Raw genomic sequence first — 22,910 nt, 5'->3', positions numbered from 1 at the left:
GCATTCAATCATGATGTAAATTGTTTGTGGTGCGTTTACCAATTCATATGGTATCAAAGCCATTGTGTTGGTTTAGGAATTTATTTGGTTATTATTTTTTAAGAGCATCACAGTTACTAGAATAGAAAGCAGCTAAAGAATAGATCCATTGGAAGATTTTGTTTGTCCAAAAGTCAATACAAATCTTCAAGTCAGAATCGGGGTCACAACTGTTTGAATATTCTACCAGCAAATTCAATTTTCTCAAAACCGAAGGCTATCTCTTTTATTATTTTTTATGTTTTACTTTTTTTGTTTGAGCAGTAAGAACATGGAAGGGGCAATACTTTGAAGTACACAAAACCTTACTCAAGTTGAAAACCATTTTAACATTTTGTGTGCTACACAGTAGAACGGCAACATGAAACACTGCAGATGTATGAATTTTGAAATATCATTGCAAGATTAGAATTATGAAGGACTTGAGGATGCAGTTTGCTTGTTTTTAAAAGCAAATTTTAGCATATATTTTCGATCTGTGCCTTATAGATGATATGATAAGATGAGCAGTTTTAAAGTTATTTTGGTAGAAAATTCAAGAGTTCAAATCTCATAAAGCTATTTTTCTGAGGCTTTATAGACCTTACCATGTTACATAAGGTTCTAGATATGGATTGGCACATAACATAGCAGGTGAAGTTATTATCGTTGATGTGGGAAAATCACCGTTGATGTGGGAAAATCACAAGTTCCATGCTCATAAAGTCATTTTTGGTGTTTTTAAATTTAAATGCATATATGCCATATCAGCCATTTATAGGTTTTGACACGTTTCAGATCTGTTGATGTTATTATTTTTCAGTTTTCAAGACTTCTTACCACATATTTAAAAAAATCGTTGTAATGGGAGCATTTTCAATTGAAACTGAAACCCGAATGCCTATACAGTCAGGAGATGTCAATGGTGTTATTGCATCTAGCAGCTAAGGCCAAAGGAGTTCAAAGAGGACATTGGAGGACCCGGATAAGTATGGAGGAACATTCACATCTCAAGTTATCTTCTCACTCAAAGATGGTAAACTGCTTCAGAGGCATCTAATCTTCTTATTTGGATCAAGGAGAAAAATTGTGTACTTGTTGAATAGTGACATTATCACTACTCATTGGAAGAGTGGTGTGGTTAGTGGGTCCTTATCTACATTTGTTGCAAGTTCAATGTCGTATATGCTGTTTGTAACAATTTTTGAAGATGTCTAGCATGTGTCCATATCCATGGTGGTTGATTTATGTTGACAATGTGTGTCCCTAATAAACAACTTTAATGAAGAGTAGTGTGTCCACCTAATTCATCAAGAGATATTTGGTACTAATGTTCTTACATTTGTTTAGAGTGATGTAACAAGAGGGGAATGTTGTAAATATTACATCTTAGATATGTTTAATTAGTAAATAATTATGTGGAGCATACCACCTAATATGTATTAGGTCACCTCCACTATAGTTTTGTTAATGTAAATAAATAAAGATTTAGGGAGTTACATATTAGGTTGATATATTAATTTATTAAATGTTAATTTGTAGGTGGTTGCTCAAGAGGTTAATGAAAAAGTTATTCCTCTATGTAAAAATCTATCCCCAAGAGATAATCTTACTTTGATTTTTAATTGCATTCAATCATCATGGTATAAATTGTTTCTTGTGCATTTATCATTTCAATAATCAAGACATTCATGATGGCTTCAACTCTTTATGCCTCTCTGATTCTCCCAATCTAGGTCATTTCTTTAGTCTTTCATACATTGGACATCACAATTCTGGAAAATTTCATGTTCTTTATTTAAACCACATCAAAACAGCCTTCCAAACACAACCAAAACCACTATTTTACTTTGCACCATCTCTTCAATGCCTCAAGTATTCATTGTTTCCATAGAAATAGCAAAAGAAGGTTTGGACATAAATTCATTTGTAATATTCCTAGCCTATTCGTACTAAAAATATGCTCTTTGTTCCAAAGACATTTCGTCAAACTATTCTCTTGCCTTTAAATCAATTGTGCAATTGTTTTCTTAAGGCAAAAATTTCTAATTGATGGTAACAATTTACTAAATAACACTTATGAGCATGTAATTTTAAGCAGTTTTTGATATACAATGAATAGCGTTACTCATAACCAACTAAAATAGTATGAACATTATATTTCAAGAATTTTGATTCCTTCCTAAAGCAAAATATAAAGGTTAACTTTCTAACCTTCATTCACAAATAAAGTGCACAACAATTCCATTATTCTTAAATAATCTTCAACTCGAACTTCTCTCCACTAGATTCCAATCCAAAGAACCACACATTAACAATACCTAGATTTGACATTCTCATAGAGTACAATACGTCCAAAATGAAGAAGATACTACTCTTGAACGCACGAAGGGTAGAGAAGATAAAACAAAAATCTGCGTCCTCCTGTAATGCAAAAAGAAATCCCAATATTCCTACCTCACCTGAAGAGCTTGGGTATTTGTCTTCGGTTTACCGAACTGTATATAATAACTCCTATTACCAACAACTACTGCAACCAATAAAGTCTTCTTAATACGGTGTTTTGATAAGCATCGAACCAAAGATATATGTATAGAGTATTGTTGGGCTTCTAGCTTACGATTCGTTATGAATTTTTGTAACATATGGTAGCAGCCGCAATAAACATTAATCTTCAAATCCCTACTGTTAATGGCACCATAAATGAATTTTTTTACTTCCATAACCAACAATGATTGTTATGATGCTACCAACCAGAGGATATGGCATGATGCTTGTACATATTCATAAGCAGAATACCGAGTTGTGCCAAAGCCTTCAACAAAATGGAATATCCCAACGCCTCTCTTATTGCTCACGCCAGGAGAAAGCAACAATCGCCATGGTAAATGTCATTCACACCTTTAAGCCATAAATCATAATGATGAACCCTACATACTCAAATATGGAATACCCACACCAGATAATAGTTTCCTTATTTTTTATATGTTGGAACGCATTCCCAGCAATGAAGAAGTTACTCACACCACTAAAGATGATTATCGATGCCTTTCAAGGTGTCCAGTTTATTCTTGATGCTTTCCAAGGTATATCTCGATACCCTTACCCTTTCTGAAGAAAGTAAAAGCATTCATATGTGAAAACAGCCCTTCATAATCTAAATGATCGGGCCAATAAACTTCTAGCAAAGTAATGGATATTAGTTGATGATGCGAATAGAGGAAATAAGAGTAGTGGCTTGGTTTTGTATTCAAATGGCAAAATTAATGAGTTGCGCTTAGAACATAGAAAATGTGATTTCAATGGCTAATATCACACACACCACCAACAAGAGATAATGATGAACAATAACAATACATTGACACCATAAAATATTACATGGACAAATAATCTGAATAAAATATTGACACCATAAAATATTACGAATAAATTGATCCCAATTAAGCTTCATGAATACAACCGTATTTAATATAAACTACAATCAACATCATAAGTACGTGATGCCTTCGAATACTTCTGATAAAATATTATTCTTCTGTCAACTTGTAAAATATGCTAGCTCTGAATTAAATTGATATTCTTTATTTTCGAACCTCTACCAAATTAAAAGAATAATTTCTGACTTCATTGATTCTTGTAAACTTCATTGTAAGCCCATTTGAAGAATGTGTGATACTTCCTCCACCTAGGGCAGATTTCTCAATACCGAAAAAAGAAACCTCAAGCACATCCCGAGAATAATTAATCTAAGAAAACTTTCAAATCAAACTGAATAGAAATTATAAAACCAATCATGCATCATCAATCTCCAAAAACCATAAATATAATACTCTTTTTCAGTTGTCTGTCAGTTATTATTAAAGTGACTTTTAATTAACTTTAATTCCCTCAAGCCACTTCACAATTAATTAATATAATACTAACTAATTAAGTTAATCCCCTTTTTTGGGGGTGACCCATGTAGTACAGCGGTTAAAACACTTGCTTGGTGAAACCGCCACCAAGGTTCAAATCCCCGCTGGGCCACTTGGCTCGCAAGCTTGGTTCTTTCACTGGGCTGGTGTGCTCGCGGATTTGAACAGCAATAGTGTTTCGGCACCTTACAAAGTGCCCATTACCGATCAAAAAAAAAAAGTTAATCCCCTTTTTTTGTAAACTTAAGGAATTAAATAATATTTATTTCCTCAAACTTGTCACAATGGGGGCATTACAAGTCCTCCCATCCAAAATTGCTTTTCCTCAAGCAATCCGGCTCCAAGGTCCCAAATCAATCTCAAAGATCAATATGAACTTGTGCTGGAAACACTATGTTGCAAAACACCTACCATTCATATCCACTTATCCCTTCTAGAAATCAATCAAGTAACCAACTATATCATATGGCCAAAGTTACAATCGTATCTTTTGTCCTTATTCGATGATCATTGTGCTACTCTAATACCCACATTTATCAATTTTTCACCAAAGTTAAAGAAAGACAAACCATCATAAAAAAAACATCGTAGCAGAATGACATACCTCAAGAATGACTTCGAAATATGCACACATTGCTTCCAATCTCTTCTTTGGCACTACCTTCAGAGGATCATCATTCCACACCTTCAACACTATCTTTCTTCCATCAATAGCGAACTCTAACTCCCTTGTTTGGAAATCTTGACTATATTTACCAAGAGAACGCAACCACAAAATGCCCAATAGATCATATCTTTCTCACCAATCCCAATCCCAATCAAATGGAAATCGTGGGTGAGTATGTATCCATCCAACTGGATGCTTAACTATGGAATCATTTTATTGCAACATGTTTTGAATCCATTCACCATCTTGATTCTAACTCCTAGAATGTCCTCAACTTGTATTCCTCGTCTCACTACAAGATCTTCATTGATGACATTGTGAGTTGTTGCATTGCCCACCAAATAAACTACTATGTTCCATCAACAATCCTCTTACTTGGAAAGGATAATTTGTAGAGCCTCTTGATATGCAAGCAATGGTACTATGAGCCTCCTCAAGCTCATTTTTTGAGCTAGTATCTATCACCTTGTCCTCTACATCAGAGGTGACCTCAATGTAGAAGGCTTTGCCTTTCCCACGACAATTATGACCAAGTTCCCATGATTCTTGGCAAGTGAAACACAGCTTCTTCAGCAACTCACTTCTCGATTCAAAATCCTTTGACGGTGCTGATTTAGGCAGATTGGGAGTTCTTATATCTGTTTTGTCATCTTGCTTCTCATTCTTAGGTGAGAATCCTCTTGATAGATTTTTGCCTTTTGAACTAGAAGACTCAATGGCCCTAGCTTTCTTGACTGCCTCCTAAAATGAGCTAGGACTAAGGGCTTTAATCTAGCATCTAAGTGGATCCATCAACCTATTCATGAATAAGACAATTATCGTCCTCTCAGAAATGTTTGTAACTAGCGCAAAGAATCTCTGAAAATCAGTAATGTAGTTGTCAACAGAACCCCATTGCTTCAATTGTGCCAACTCCTTGAAATGGAGTTCGGGATCCTTGTTGTCAAACCGCTCTATAAGTTTCTCTATGAAATCAGCAAAGGACATGATCTGATCATGGCCCATGGTAACCATGTTGTGGTGCCACCCCCCATAAGTGTGTCAGGGAAAAAGTGAGACTAAGTATGGAAACCCTAATCCCGCTCTCATACACACTCATGGAATACACAAGAGCCTAGGGAGGTAACGCATATCGACTACTTCTTATGAGAAAGAGAGAGTCATGGATTACCTCTTAGGTTTTCTATTCCTTTGCTATAAATGAGAGAGAGGGATGATGTCAAATGCAATCTAACCTAGAAAGCAAGTAAACAAACAAGTCCTAATCTAAGAATGCAGATCAAGGAACAACCGATACATTGCTGAAAAGTACAGATGAGAAGGCAAAATCAGAGGTGCACCTGTGTCTAAAATCTAAGCAAAAATGTCTGGGACTAGGGTGCCATGCTACTGTCCTGATTCTGCAATTTTCAAGCTGCAACTAAGAGGAGGGATTTTGAGATCTATGAACTGCTGATCTGCCAAGTCCTGCTGACAGAGGGCAGGACCAGGGCACCACGCCCCTGTCCTTGACAAGTTTTCTGAAGTTCCTGAGTGATGTAGATGCCTGTTCTAGACCTATACCTGCTTCCAGATTCCTGCACCTGCAATCTGAAAAGGGGAGGTTTGGGGTGGCTATATAGGGTTTTGTCGTAGTCAAACCCCCATGTTGATGATTTCCACCTCCACAAATAGCCGATAATGTACTGAGAATGTGTGTGCAAGAACCTTGTGTATATGCAAGATCCTAAGAATGAAAGTAAACAACCTAGAGCAACCCTAAAGAGTAAACCCTAATTGCTTATAACTGACAAAGTAAATGCTCTAAATCCATAATACAAAGTGATCTAAAGCATGAATATGAATCAAAATGAAGCTTATGCAAAGATTTGAAAACAACATGAAACCATACCCAACCCCAAGGGAGAGGTACAAGCCAATCGTCAGTCGATGATCTCCTATCGTTCTTCTACATCTTCACAAGCCCCCAATTGATAAAATGATGCTTGATGAATCTTTGAAGGATGAATGTTGAATGTTGTTGAAGACTTCAAAGATCTACTCTTTCGCTGCAAAGAAGGCTCTAATACTCCAAAAACCTATTCTTAGATTCCTAGGAAGAAGACCCCTTCAAATGAAGAAAGAGAGCTCTTAAGTATGAAACCCTAGATCTTAATTTCATGTTTAGGCCGACCTAGGATTTGAATTTCCCACTGATATTTTGGGGTTAAGCATTATCATATCATAGGATTGTGCTCCAGAAATTTCGGGAAAAAAGTCGCGGACCATGTGCATTCCCGCAACGTCCGACCAACTTTTCACCGAATTTTCAGGGCCGTTAGATATGATGATATTAGAGTGCATCCCAAAGTTACAGCTGATTTTGAGATGTTTTAATATGCGAAATCGGGCCTAAACAGTCAAAATAAGACATAATTAGGGTTTATGATTAAATGATTCATTGTAGGAATAAAATGAAAAGGGGCATGCTTAGGGAAAAGGGCCCAACTTTATAATATGTAAAGTGATGAAACATGACTTTAGATTTAATTAAATTAATTAATTAAATGCTTAAAGGGAAATGAGAAATGCAAGATGCAAGACACACTAAGGCGGGCGCTAACCTAAGTGTGAAATTGTACCACCCTAGCAAGGGTGTACAATTTACGACACTACAGTAAGCAACTCGTCTAACTGTATGGCAGCATATTTGATGGCTTCAATTTTGGGCATTGAGTTAAGTTGGAAGTATCAAAGAACACACACTAATACTGAGAGGGGGGGTGAATCAATATTAAGAGAGTTTTAAAACTTAATTCAAATCTGCAAATATAACTTTAAAAAAATAAGCAATCCACACATGCAAGAACACAGAAATTACGTGGAAACCCCTCAGGAAAAAAACCACAGCAAAATGTTGCTTTTATTTATTTCTTACAATCTGTAGGCTTCAACCTACGTAAGATACTAATCTTACAAATGCGAGCACCAACTCACGGGATGCACCAACTCAGTACAAGGCATCAACCTCTGTCACAAATTGTGTTCATTGTATTCACTTCAATCTTTCCTCGTCATAGATCTGCACTTTGCTCATCACTCATTCAATCAATAAATTTCTTAACATAGAGCTGTGTGCTATTCTCTTTTTTTTTAATCATTAATATAATCAATGAATATCTTCACACACAAGAAAACTTCTTTCTAAAATGTGATTCCAACCATTTTTTAAAACCTGTTTTAGAAACAATCTTGGTAAGAACAAATCTTTTATTTTTTTTCCTTTTTGCTCTCAAAATAAAATAAAAATCTAAACATGTTCTGGACTTGGGCGCCCAGATTTCATGATAAGATTTGAAATTTTCTTTTAAATCTTTTTGTAATCTTCTATCTTTGGCGTCTAATCTTGCTTTTTGACAACTCACACCCAGCTCACCTTATCTTCTTTACTTGCTGTTTAAAACTGTTTTTCTTATCTTAAACAATATTACGGTGGTGTCCACTTTCTCAACTCTCTTCTGTCTTTTCTTTAAAACTGCTTTATGACTGTTGTCCTCTTCCTTATCTGGGTGTTGATATATCTTTTTAAACTGTTGTTTGTTTTTCAAATAGGCATGCATTACATGCACATTTCTTTCTTTCTAACTCTAACATACAGCAGCAAACACTTTCATATGCAGCACTTTCTAATACATGTCTTGCAGATTTCAATCACAGTCTCATGTTTTGCAATTTTGCAGGTTTTAACACTTGACATCAATGACAATAATCTAACAAGTACGTGTCCACCTTCTGAACCCAAGCATGTGTCGTCAACTTCCCTGAACCATCAAAGAAAGGTAAACTAAGCTTAACGATCTTCATCCTAAGATCATTATTGTGATCCCTATTGCCCACCTTCTGAACCCAATCATGTGTTGTCATCTTCCCTGAACCATCAAAGAAAGGTAAACTAAGCTTACTGATCTTCATCCTAAGATCATTATTGCGATCCCTATTGCCCCTGTTAGGCAAATGTCTCATCCCAAGGTGCATGTAGTCCTTGAGGGACATATCCTACTGCAACCCTGCATCAACCCAATTCTGTCTAAAATGATCCAGTAATTCGATGAATGTATGTGCATTTTCTTCCTGAGGCTCAACCATGCAAGGAAAGACAAGCATCATAGGTCTAGATCTGGATGTCAAGGCACGCTCATAGGGCATCCTATTGCTGATTGAACTTTCACCATTAACATTGTTACCTCCCATATTGTTTGTATTTGCTTCGCCATCATTTCACTTAAGATAGATAAACATTGATTTCTTCGTTAGGCTCTCTGTTCCGCTGCCTGTTGCCCTCAAACTAGAGCATCTAACAGGTTCAAGAATCTCTCTTCACCTACATCTTTGGCTGCCCTGTCGCCCATGTTTGTATTCTTCTGTTTACTCAAAGGTTCAAGACTGTTTGCACTATTATCACCCTGATGAATGCCCAATATACTTGAAGGTATTTCACATTCAGGAACTTGAACAAGTTGCCACTATTTCTTGTATTCTTTGTTATAATACCTTCTTTCCCTATCACTCATGGAATCCAGAGGTTTGCAAGTTCACCCGCTCTAATACCACTATAATATTCCTAGCCTATTTATACTACAAATCTGCTCTTTGTTCCAAAGACATTTCATCAAACAATTCTTCTGCCTTCAAATCAATAGTGTGATTGTTTTTTAAATGCATGAATTTCTAATTAATGCTAACAGTTTACTAAATAACACTTATGAGCATGTAATTTTAAGCAATCTTTCATACACAGTAAATGGCATTACTCGTAACAAACTAAGATAGTATGAACATTATATTTCAAGAATACTAATTCTTTCCTACAGCAGAATATAGAGGACAACATTCTGACCTTTATTAGCAAACCAAGTGCATAACAACTTCCACTATTCCTGAATTATCTTCAACTCGAACTTCTTTCTGCTAAATCCAATCCGAAGAACCACAGATTAGCACTGCCTGGATTTGACATTTGCATACAGTGTGGTTTGTCCAAAATGAAGTGGATACTACTCCCGAACACAGGAAGGGTTGAGCACATAAAACAAAAATCCCAATATCGAGCAATACTCCTACTTTGCCTGAAGAGCTTGGGTATGTCTTTGGTTTACTGGACTGTATATAATAACTCATGTTAACAGAAACTATCTCAACCAATAAAGTCTTCTTAATACGGTTCTTTGAGAAGCATCGAGCCAAAGATATATGTATAGAATACTGTTAAATTTAAGTGCTAAGGTGTTAAACAAATTAATTAACCATAATCAGACTGTGAATAAACAGTAACAGTGGTAAAACACAAGACACAAATTAATTAACCATAATCAGACTCTGAATAAACAGTAACAGTAGTAAAACACAAGACACAAGACACCAATACCCTAGGAAAACCTCCCTCTTGGAGGTGAAAAACCCAGCCTTAAACTATAAGATGTATTATATCAATTGTAGGCAATTACAATATCACAGACTTATCTCTGATTGCTGTCCTAACAGCAAGTTGCCATGATGATAGATGATGCAGCCCTAATCAGCAGTAGATGACCAAAGAAGTGGATCAGCAGAAGATGACTTCAACAGGCTGAAGCAGAATCTTGACAACTTCGCTTAATAATCCTTGAGGTTCACCAAAGTGCAGACCAGCAGATTCGCTAAGGATAGAAGAATAGATCGCTTAAAATAGAAGAGCAGAGATAGGAAGAGCAGATTGCTATTTCCAATGTAATGAATGTATTTAACTTCATCTTGAATATATATATATACCCTTCTTTTGGTGATGGATCTCCTTAGGTCAGCTTGCAACAATATTGATTTATTGTTATATTGTCATTAACATTTACCACGTTGGACATTTGGGTCCAACCCAATGCCTTAGCACGTTACATTTTGGGCCCAGCCCTATCACATATTGAATTGCATTTCCCACGTCACATTTGGGTCTAGCCCAATAATAGTTACATTGAAATAATACATATATGATTTACATAATCCGAACTTAGCTAATATTTTTCAACAAATACTGTCAGGCTTCTTGATCACAAATTCCTGTGAATGATAAATCTTCATCAGAAAACAAAGTTCTATAGCATATGGTAGTAGTTGCAATTAACATTAATCTTCAAATCCCTGTTGTTAACAACACCAGAAATGAATCTTTTTACTTCCATGACCAACAATGGTTGTTATGATGCTATTGGTCAGAGGATATGGCATGATGCCTATACATATTCATTAGCAGAATACTGAACCATGCCAAAGTCTTCAACAAAATGGAATCTCAATGCCTATGTTACTACTCATGCCAGTAGAGAGCAACAATCGCCATAGTAAATGTTATTCAGACCTTCAAGCCATAAATCATCATAGTGAACCCAAAGAATCAAATACAGAATACCCACACCAAATAATAGTTCCCTTATTTATATACGCTGCAACGCAGTCCCAGCAACGGAAAAGTTACATGTACCACTGAAGGTAATTATCGATGCCTTCCAAGGTGTCTGGATTATTGTCGATGTCTTTCAAGGTATATCCCGACACCCTTATGTTTTCCAAGTAAAGTAAAAGCATTCATATATTAACACGGCCCTTCATAATCTAAATGATCGGGCCAATAAACTTCTAGCAGAGTAATGGATATTAGTTGATGTTGCAAATAAAGGAAATAAGAGTAGCGGCTTGGTTTTGCATTTAAACACGAAAAATTTATGAGTTGCGCTTGGAAAATAGAAAGTGTGATTTCAATGGCTAATATTACACACACCACCGGCAAGAGATGATAAAAAATGACAATATTCTCCTCATTCAATAGACAGATAGTCCGCATAAAATATTGACACCATAAATTATTACGAATAAAATGATCCCAATTGAACTTCATGAATACAACTGTATTTAATATAAACCACAATCAATATCATAAGTACCTGATGCCTTCAAATACTACCGGTAAAATATTATTCTTCTGTCAACTTGTAAAATATGCTAGCTCTGAATTAAACTTATATTCTTTACTTTCAAACTTCTGCCAAATTATAAAAATTAATTCTGACTTCATTGATTCCTGTAAACTTCATTGTAAACCCATTTGAAGAATCTGTGTGATTCTTCCTCCTCTCCACCTAGGGCACATCTCTCACTGCTGAAAATGGAAATCTCAGGCACATCCTGAGAAGAATTAATCTGAGAAAACTCTCAAATCAAACTCAATAGAAACTATAATACCAATCATGTATTCATCAATCTCCAAAAACCGTAATATAATACTCTTTTTCAGTTGCAGATCAGTTATGATTAAAGTGACCTTTAGTTAACTTTAATTCCCTCAAGCAACTTAACAATTATTCAATATAAAATTATTAACTTAATTCCCTTTTTTTTTAAACTTAAGCAATCAAATAATGTTTATTTCCTCAAACTTGTCAGAATGGGGACATTACATCATTCCCTGGGAATTTTATCCAATGCTATCAGATGAATGACAAAACTATTCATGTAAGGCCATACTATATTCATTTCTGCACATGGCAGTGTATATCTGCTCCAAAGTAGTTGTTTGTGTATACATAATTAATGTGATATTTCCTTACGTAAGGGTTCTCTATATACTATTGTCTATCTCCATCCCATGACGTCTAAAGTTGTATTAAAATGAAATTTATATAACTCCATTCCATGACATTTAAAGGTGTACAATAATCAGTATTTAAAGTTTTATTTCATTCCTTACTACATTATGATTAAGGGAAACTTGAAGTGGACAGGCAATACTAGAGTCGTTCTTCTAAACATTACAATAATCAGCATTTAGAAAAAATAAAAAATAAAAGTTGAAGGTAAAGAAAGTACAGAATGTAAGGAGAATGATAATAAGTAAAAGATAATGAATTTGACAATTCTTCTACTTACCATAAAATTAGACAGTGCATTTAGTTGCCGAGGCCTATTCAGTATTATTGTCCTTGAATAAAATTTCTCGTCTGTCAGGATCTACAAGAAAACAAAAAAAATTATCAATGCATTCACCTAGAAATGAAAAAGACCATCATGGTTGACCCCAAAAGAAAAATCCTGAAGCCTCAGATGAAGACGAGACCTCATCAAAGGATGGTTAGCATTCAATGCATCCCAAATCAAGCACCAAGGGTATAATGATTATTTTAGCCATCATCAATCCCAATATAGGTAGCGACAGATACAACCCTCAACAGACCTCCCATGGAAAGCCCACCATCACATATGGTTTATAACACTGAATGTTCTACATACTCTCTCTGTAGAGTTGTCATGTCCCCTCCTTGATCGTTATTTATAATCTAAATGAAACAATTATTATTATAAACTAATATAATCAACAAATGATTATTTGAAATTATTAATATTTAATTATTAAATATTATTATTAATATTTATTAATAATTAATTATTAAATATTATTATTATTATTCACAAATTAATATTGAAAATTATTATACAAAAATTATTTAGTAATATGTGAATCACATTTTATTATTAATAGAATTTAATATTGTTAATACAATTAATATTACTAATGCAATTTAATATTGATACTATTAATATAATTTAATACTGTTAATACAACTTATACAACTTATACTGTTAATATGATATAGGAGGCATGTATTAACATAAAAACACTATTAATTTAGTATAACTTAAAGGTGCCAAAATGACATAATGATGTTAATGTAACCTGAAACTAATACAGATCATGAGTCTTCAATCTTAAGAATAAAAACTTATACACCTTCCATCGCTCAAAATCATCTTATGCTTATTCGATTAAAATAAGAACTAGAGTAAGATGTATGATCAAGGTCAAAAAAAAAAAAATATTTTAAGAGTCACGATGACAAAAAAATGATTGCAAGAGTTATATATAGAGAGGACACGACTTCTCCCATCTAACCCCCTTTCGTAAATATTTAAGGGAAATAATAAGTTTGGAGGAAGGCATCGAAAGAAATATTTTTTTTTATTTATTTCAGACCACAGTAGCAGAACTTTCTCACACTGCATAATAAGGGATATTAATCCACCCAATTACAAGGTAAAGACCCAGAAGCACAAGGTTGAATATTCAGATACAATGCCAACCATAGCAAGAATATAAAGACTAAAGTATACACGGAATATAACCAGATAATCATATAAGGATATCATCTGCGATCATGGAATAGATGAGAAATAATTAAATATAGTCTTTGCTCATAAATGGAGGAGACGGGGGGAAGAATATCGGATGCTGGCAGTTGCTGGGCTATCGAACTGGTAAGCAGTTTCTCAGTGGTACGTGAAAATAAACTTACATTATTTATAATATGAAAACTCCTTTCTTAATAATAATTAAGGTAACATGGTTAGAAGGACATAAGCTACACTAAATATATGCTGGGAAATTACAATAACAGCAGTAAATAATATAATAATAATATGAATGATTAATTATTAACAGTGACAGCAGAAATTAATATAATATAAGGAATTCACATCCTAATTTAATAGTAGAAAGAATAATAATATGATATGGTAAATCAAGGAAAAAATAAGTAAACTATATAGAGAGAGAGAGAAATTACATGAATATATACACAGAAAATAATTAGTAATCCATTGAAGATTATAAGTAGAGAGTACTTAACCAGATTTACATTGACACTAAATGCATCAAATATAAATAAATAAATTTATCAAAGAACACGACTACCAATTAATTTAAGTATATCAAATAAGAATTAAATCAAAGATACAAATCAGAGGTTCATAAATAAATAGGTAACAGGATAAATAAATAATTGATAATTTTTGTTAAACGAAAACAGAATGTCTTAAAACAATCCTTAACCATAACCAGTTCTGTATTTTCTATTCTCCAAGGGAGATGGGTGCTACTAGCGAAGGGCAGAGTAAAACCACTTCAATTAAAAGCCCCAAGGGTGAATGGACTAAGTTCCGGTAAACTGGATCAATTTTATATTCCAATTCTCACTCTAGGTTCGAATGGTTGTCTCGGGATTAAATTAAGGGAATTATCAATTGGGGAGATATATCGGTGCTTATAAAAATGAAATTATTATCAATTAAGATCAGAACTATTATTAATGTCACAGGCAGGACAGGCTTATTTCCGATGGCATGCATGGTGGTGTGATTAATATTTATGCTTAGTATATGAACCCCAATAATTTCTTTATACAGAATAATATTAACAGTCTGAAATATGTATTATAGGAATACATAAGTTCATGAAAGTGGCAGACCAGATCTGACATGCGTCAGATCTGTCTCCCACTACCAGCCACTGAATATATCCATCACTAGTAATATTTTAGGCAGCAGTAGTAATAATAATAGGTTATTAGGAAATATTAAAATCATTGTCAACATATATATATATATATATATATATATACATAAACATATATATATATCACTAAGGAATAATATAAAAGTTATTAATAAGGATATTTATACAATAACAGATATTAATACAACAAATATAATTAATGTAATATCTTTTAGAAACTACTCTGCAGTAACATATAATAATCCATTAAACTCGTAATAAAAAATATGTAAATGATTTATAGACGAACTGGAATAAGATTAAATTATCTAGTACTTGATAGACTAAAGAAAGAATATCACAGATCTGCTTCATGTTAAGATAGCCTTGACTCTTAATTAAGATAGTTTAAGTCATCAGTACTTTGAAATAGATTAATTATGGTTCAAATCGGCCTAAACCTAGAAAGGGACATTACAAGAGTGTATTTCTCATTCAAGACACACAATTGTCACATCATCCACTGGACTGTAGAAGCTCAAAGTTTCTTACCACTAAAGGCACAATAGCTGTACAAACTAGCATGCTCTATTCATGCTTTTCCATATCATAACAATGGACATAGCACCAATATAATCCAAGGAAAACATAAGGTAGGTGGCAACCAAATCCAAGGATTTTACAAATGTAAATGATGGATTTGTAGTACTTACTGTTCATAATACCAGTTGGGTTGATGCAATCTTCCAAGAACCCCCACCTATGACAATCTACTATATAGCTTTTCCCAATAGGCTTAAATTCTTAACCATAAACAGAAACCTAATCGGCAAATGTTTCACCATTCAAAAAATACAATTCAATCATGAAATTACCCAGCTGAATGAATTTTTTGCACTAATAAAACACATAAATAAGTATATCCCAGTGAAAACATCAATTTGTCATTAGATTCCGTTATAATATCGTGAACATTACTGTACATAACAGATATTTCAACATAACTGTTGCATAACATTAAGTTCTATAAGGTAGATAATAAAATTTTAATTTGTGGTTCTGAATCGAGTACAATTTGATTCATATGAAAGCATGGATCTTGACAATTGTATTGAATGCGTGTGATCCATTTTTTGGAGCAACAATTAAAAAAGTTAACAATGGACAAACTTTAGCATTCAAAATAAAACAAAACTTAAGCACTTTAGAATGTAACCTGATCTTAGAATGCTCTATGATTGAGTATCTATACTTCAAAAGGTTCCCAAATGGTATTTATGATTTTATATCGATGTTCATTTATACAAGACTCTCTCTATATAAAAAAACTATGGCATTGTTACATAAAAAATGTAAGGACTAGCAATGATGTAAAATTAAAATAAAGACACTGCAATTCTAAATGGTCAAGAAAACATGAAACCTGCATGACTTCTTTTTCACAAATTAATTTCATTGTCGATGTAGCTCCAACACACCCACATGACTTTTAAGAAATAACTTGTTAGATTCATAGCCCATTGTCATTTTTCCATGTTTATCACCCGAAAACACACTTTCTAATGGTATTAGATTCATTTTATCGTGATACTGATGCCTACAACAAATTATCTTATTAAGATCTAACACCAAATACATAAGTATGTAATATATTTAAGCACAAAAAATTACAATTAACTTCATATATTAAGAATTCTGAAAAATATTTGGAGAAGCAATGCAAAGCAGCTAAAAATATATTTGACATTTCTTCAATCATATGTTTTCCACAAATGAAAAAATGAAAAGGTTGAAAGATACTTTAAATAGTTCTAAGATGATTCACAATATTCTAGACAGCAAGCATCTTTAACTGAAGCCTGGCATTACCAAAACCAGGTTATAACATAAGGTAAATATTGGTCATATAGCATCCAAGTGATAAGACAAATATGAATAAGGTTTTTCTTACTCACAAGAGAAAATGTTCATCAAATTCAATAAGAACCTGACTCAATTGCCATTTAACAGATGTGCCTCTTTATTTCCCTGTATGCTTGAAGATAATATAGATTATTGACTAAAAAAATGTCACTCTTATCACAGGTATAAAGAGATTTTTGCTTACCAACCTATAAAACAACTGGCATCAGAGTCAATGTTTTACATTCTTTACAGAATGTACACTAATCTGTTCTAATGTCATAATTATAAAAGATACAGTATTAACATGTTTTCATACAAACAATACACAAGATGACCAACTACTTTTAAGTTTCTAAATTCAATCTACTTGATAGTTTACGGGCATAAGAAATTACAATCTCAGGTATACAAATATTGCAATGACTAGTCTAGTAGGGAAACTTTTCCTTGCACCAGCGCATGCCTTGAAGGCCTTGGGGCTGTGCACAATCAATATGCACGTGCAGTTTCCAACAGATCGTTAACAAACGCATAATCATGTAAATCTGTCTCATATATGAATTAGAATTAATTAAGGAGGTGCATGCTGTTAAGATGTGGAAGCATTTGATCCAAATCTATATTTGATTCCACACATATTGTTGGTATAGAATCTGTTATATGCTTGGATACAACTATACAAAGTAATTCTAATTCTCCCCTGATTTATATTCTTTTATATGTCCAATATGTAGTAATTACATATTTCTTTGTATATGCCTATCCAATATATAAAGCATTGTCAATCAAGGAGTATCACCCTGCAAATGCTCAAGCTTGGCTGATCATCAATTCCAAAAAAAAAATTAAGATGGCCTTCTTCAGCTTTGAGGGTTGATTTTCAAAGCAAACTGTGGACACTGCTATGCACTCCCTACTATCTCTAGTGATAGCTAATCTTTTCATGGACTGTTCTAGAGAGAAATCTCACAATGATTTCTCTTTGAAAACAAAAAGGTCGAAGATCTTTGTAGATGACACAATTCTATGTTGATCACACAGGATAAAGTACCTTGAAACCTTTCGTACTCATTTAAATAGTTCATTCATATAGCTGTTTTTATTCACTTAAAAAACCTATTTTATGCGGACAATATGCTCAACAAAGCCTTTCCATCTGCACAAGACTCAAGGATCAATAGAAATGAAAGACACGGCTACAGCAATGAAAGGTAAGAAATGAATGTTTGCACAGTAATTAATATGTAAAAGGTCAAAAGCTGCCCAATGTGATCAACAAATTCCAGACACACAATCCCCGGCTACAAAATTCAAATGAAGAGAAAAAAAATACCTGACCAAACCATGAATGAACACACTGATCAAAATATTTAATTCATTACAAGCAAGACATGGTAATATTAAACAATCATGGGTTAACATATATCTGAACAATAAGACAAAATGTTTGCCCAGAGACCAAATTATGCACATTCATGTTACAAAAAAGGCAGAGCTTTGCCAGAAAATCTTTCTTTTTTTATCTGAAAGAAGAAGCTACAATATATATAACAGAGAGAAGATAAGGAGGAAGAAAACAAAGAGTGGAAAGAAAATCCCCCAGAATAAATGCTCATCATGCCAAAAAATTATGGGACTACTCCTTGAGGCTTGAACACTATTGTCGTCCACAATTTGAGAGTAAAAATTAATGTTGAAGCTACCTATATGAGTCAATTGCTGCTCACTCCCTTCTTTTCCTACATATTTCCCTTTTTTCTGCATGCTAAAACCTCAAATCTTATAGCTCGGTTGTCTCTTCTCCACTTCCAGGTCATGATTTTATCCCAAACACTTGCTTTGTTTGGTATTAGGGCAACGTGCTTTTCACTCTATACAATATGAGCTCTATTAAATATTTACCAATTAACTTTCTTTCTCTTTTGATATAATGATTTTAATAAACTCGTTTGATTTTAAATCATATGAGCTCAGAGAATAATATTTAATCTTTAATATTTTAGGAGGTTGTAGGCTCCACCTTCAAAATGGCTTTCTTAAAGTCTATAAGCTCACCCTTTAACCTTTAATCTTTTACTTTGATCTTTGCCTAAAATGAACATACTGGAAAACAAAAGAATTTAAAAACTTAAATCTATATGCTCCAGGGCCCACCTTATGATTTTGTTTACATTATTATAAAATTTCTGAATTCATGAGGATTTGTAATGTCCCCTTTTGGGGATATACCTGATTTTTTATCCAAAATAACAATTCGAACAATACAATTTATTTACAAATAGTATTCTATAAATAAATTACATAATTGCAGTTAAACTTAGAGAGAATTGTAATTAATTAACACCAAAAATTATGATCATAAATAATCCCTATTGAAAACAAAATATCCTAAATTCATATGGATCCATTTCTTAGCTTATTTCCATTAGCCAACCATATTAGGAATGCAATGGGAAATCATGATAGAGCATTGGGGGACTTGTTGTGCCTTGCACACACTCCCCGTCGTCGACAGGGTCCCCCCTTTCTTTTTGTTTTCTCGTCTTGTCCTCGCTCAGGTCCTAAGTAGGATGTTCTAGTATTTGCAAGAGAAGACGCAACAATTAGGAATTTGAGGCATTAAGGAGATGATCCTGCGGGAGACTGAGCCGACCTGCGTCTTAAGTCCTAAGAAATTCGCAATGAAAGTTGATCGCAATTTTGTTTACAAAGGGGAAGATGAATGAAGAGCCTGATGTTGTCAAATCGACGACACTCATTAGCAAGCTGAAGGCCTGAAGCAAGAATGCCTAAGGCAAATCAAAATGTACCTTTTGACAGAATTGCAAAGTAATGAGGATGAGTGAACATAACATTTTTTCAAGAATCGGCAAAGTGAGTCAAGCATGAGCCAATGATTCGAAAGTCGGCTTAATAGCCCGAAACGCAAAGTTGTTTCCTCAAATCGGCCTAGACGGTCAAAGTGAACTTCAAAACATGTCAGAGTCTTCTTTTATGCCAAAAACTTCAAAAGTTAAAAACCACGTAGTATACATATTTTGGCCCGAAATCATTCAAAGATGTAAGTCGCACAAAGAGGAGTTTAAGTTCGTGAAATGTAGCTTTAAGCCGAAATTACTCAAAACTCCAAATCAGGTGAGAAAATCGCGAAAGAGAAGTTCACATTTGACCCGTATTGCCCAAAAATTCCCAGAAAGTTGAATCTCGCGAGGTAGTCTTCTTGTTAACCAAAATCATTCAAAGTTGTAAATCACACAATAGAGGTATTGGGTCCGAAAATGATCATAAAGAAAATCACAAGGTGAGGACTCAATAAAATGTTAAAAATCGCACATTTCTTTTCAAATACCCAAAGTTTTGTTTCAAGCCAAGGAAGGGGGCGCGATTCTCATATTTCCTTCATCAAATTTGGCAAAGGGTTAGAAACCAAGGATTGCATTTGATCGTGTGGGGCCAAGAACAAGAGAGGCCACACCGTTCATATTCAAATCTCGGGTTGCATTGTGACGTAGGTGTTTTAAAAGACAAAGGTGAGTTTCTTATGAGGGCATAGGGCGTGACAGAGAGATTTAGCGAGTTCATAAGGAGGTCGTTCTCTCATTTTTGTGCATTTGGCTAAACTGCAAGATCCTCCCAAGCCGTTAGGGTTGAACCACGCCACGTCGGGTTGGTGCACCATTAGCATTTGTATTAGAATATTCAATTCTATGTTAGTCGCCTATTTTTAGTTCCTTGGTTAATGGTCATTTACTTTTTTTATGCAATTAGCTTTTAAGCTTAATTTAGCTTTCACGCTTAATTTAGCATTTAGCTCTTTAGTCTTTTACTTTACGATATGTTCTAATTATAGAACATTGTCTTGTAACCTCTATATATACGTGTGTATATCATTCAATGTAATTAACCGATTATTGAATCATTCATTCAATTTAATTTTCATGGTATCGAAGCATGGAAATTAAAATTTTTGAAAGTTTTTGTTATTAAAAATTTTCGAAGTTTTTATTGAAGAGATTTTTTTAAATTGTTGGAACCAATAAACCTCTTCATTGCACTTCCAGGTAAGTCTGAATTCTCCTTTCAAATGGTTAACACTCTGCAAAATGGTCATGTTTCAAAACTAATGTTATTATGTTACTGCATTGTGTAAAAACTTGAGGATTAAACCAAAGCAAACACCAACTTAACCATCAAATTGTCAGAATTGGCCCTGTAGTCGAGAATCTTATGACTTAGGCAAACTCAAAAGGTTCGGTCCGCAATGGAAAACATAAACTCATCTTTAAGAGATTGCAAACGCACGATCATCTTCAAAACAATCGCTCAAATCCAAAACTGCTTGATTTTCAAAATCCAAATCGCATTTAATCTACGTCCGAAATGACGCTTTTAGCAATACTTTCAAATTTCGACTCTCTCGCTGATTATCAATTTTAATGCTAACGTCGTCTTCTGGCCTTGCTAACCCATTTTTTGTTTTTTTTTTTAATTTTAAATCTCGCCTCGTAATCTATGTCCGGTTTTGCAAGTTAGATGCCTAAATCAGCAATAGAGTCCTCAAAGGCACCTAACTCAACCGAAGCATCACGGACTTCCAAAGCTGACATTCCTCGCAAGGTCGAAAAAATGAAGTATAAGTACCAAAGAGGAGTCGAAGAGTCAAAGGTCCAGAGTGTGTGGGACAGCATAGGAGATACAAACCTGAGGCATATTGATATTCAGGATTTCAGGAACAGAATATACTCTCCTAACGCCTATTGCAAGCCCAGACGGATGATGGAGAGTGGTATTGCTCAGGCAGCTGGTTTCCCTCCAACCATGCAAAATTATGAATTAGTGGTTGAAGCTGCTAAACATTATCAATCAAAAACCAGATTAGTGGTATTGAAAGGGATGGTACTGGCTGACTTCACGCCTGAAGCCCTTGGGGAAGCATTTGATATCCCGTTTCTTGATAATCCCACTGCCACAACTATCGATGAGGCTCAAATTGTTTATGACATGAATCCTGTTAAGTGCAAAACATTGATAAACGAAGAATGGTTTAGGGAAAGAAGACCACCAAGCACCAGAATCAGTAAATTAGACCCTCAAAAGCAATTTCCACGAGTATGGTTATATGGTTACCTTACTCAGTCGAGTCATGGGACTTCCTCAATCCAATCTCTTTGAGGAATGGATGTTCTACTTCACCGAGCATGTCTTCACTAGGAAGTCTAAGTTCGACTGGGCTCAGATCATCAGTGACAATATTCATACACAGTTGGTTGAGCTTGTAGAGAAAAAGTACTTTGCCATGATTTCCTACTTGGTCTACATGTTTGCTCGACATCAGCCGTTGTCGAGATTAATTAAGAAAGGTGAGATTGGGAATGGGCCGAATCAGGTGAAAGTATACAACTGCTACCCTCAGTTGCATTACTATGACATTGCCCACAAAGAAAAGAATAACATCGCATATGCAATTGGTCAGTATGAGCGTGTTAATGACGCTTTTACAATGCGCCTGGTTAGATTAATGCAAGGAGGATTGCATATAAGGTTGTCAAAGCAGGCTACCACCCTAATCCGGATATACAGTGCATGGTCCATCCAGTTTCCCAGATTCACCTACATCAGAATAGCAAGCTTTGAGGGAACACCGTATCAACTTCCACGTTATCCATCAGACAGATTAGTCCTCATGGAGGTAGCAAGGCAAGCACACCCAGCAGGTAGCTTACTCGGAGACAAAAAGCAATCAGGGTTCACCTTCCCCATGATTTTGGGTAATCTTGATGCACACTTCAAGAATTCAGTGCAAGCTGAAGAATCATTTGCTGAATTACCATCATATTGCTTGCAGGAACATTTCCCCAAGAAATGCTTTGACCATGATGGATTGGGAAAGAAGGCCTACGGCAAGCATTACAGGGCCAAGGTATCGATTGAGGACTATTGGAGCAATTGTTCAAATGACTTTAAGGTCCGTCGGCGGGAATATTCAAGGTTGAGTGTTCAACAAATGCAGCTTTATGAGTACCGCCAGGTCCCAGATTAAGTAACAGAATATGGAAAGTACTTGCAAGTCCGGGAA

At 34.6% G+C, this 22,910-nt stretch overlaps 1 protein-coding gene across 1 annotated transcript in view; it reads right to left on the bottom strand.

Moving 5' to 3' along the window:
- The window catches only part of LOC131053574 (3-hydroxyisobutyryl-CoA hydrolase 1), a 236,623-nt gene that overhangs the window by 192,184 nt on the left and 21,529 nt on the right, over positions 1-22,910 (bottom strand). Inside the window, exon 3 of the mRNA XM_057988201.2 lies at positions 12,532-12,612. Coding sequence (XP_057844184.2) covers positions 12,532-12,612 — 81 coding nt within the window. The remainder of the gene's footprint in view (positions 1-12,531; positions 12,613-22,910) is intronic.

This window comes from Cryptomeria japonica, chromosome 4 (assembly GCF_030272615.1).
Source record: "Cryptomeria japonica chromosome 4, Sugi_1.0, whole genome shotgun sequence".
NCBI classification, from domain to species: domain Eukaryota; kingdom Viridiplantae; phylum Streptophyta; class Pinopsida; order Cupressales; family Cupressaceae; genus Cryptomeria; species Cryptomeria japonica.
The sequence above is the reverse complement of the archived record's forward strand: the minus strand, read 5'-3'. Positions and strand labels throughout refer to the sequence as shown.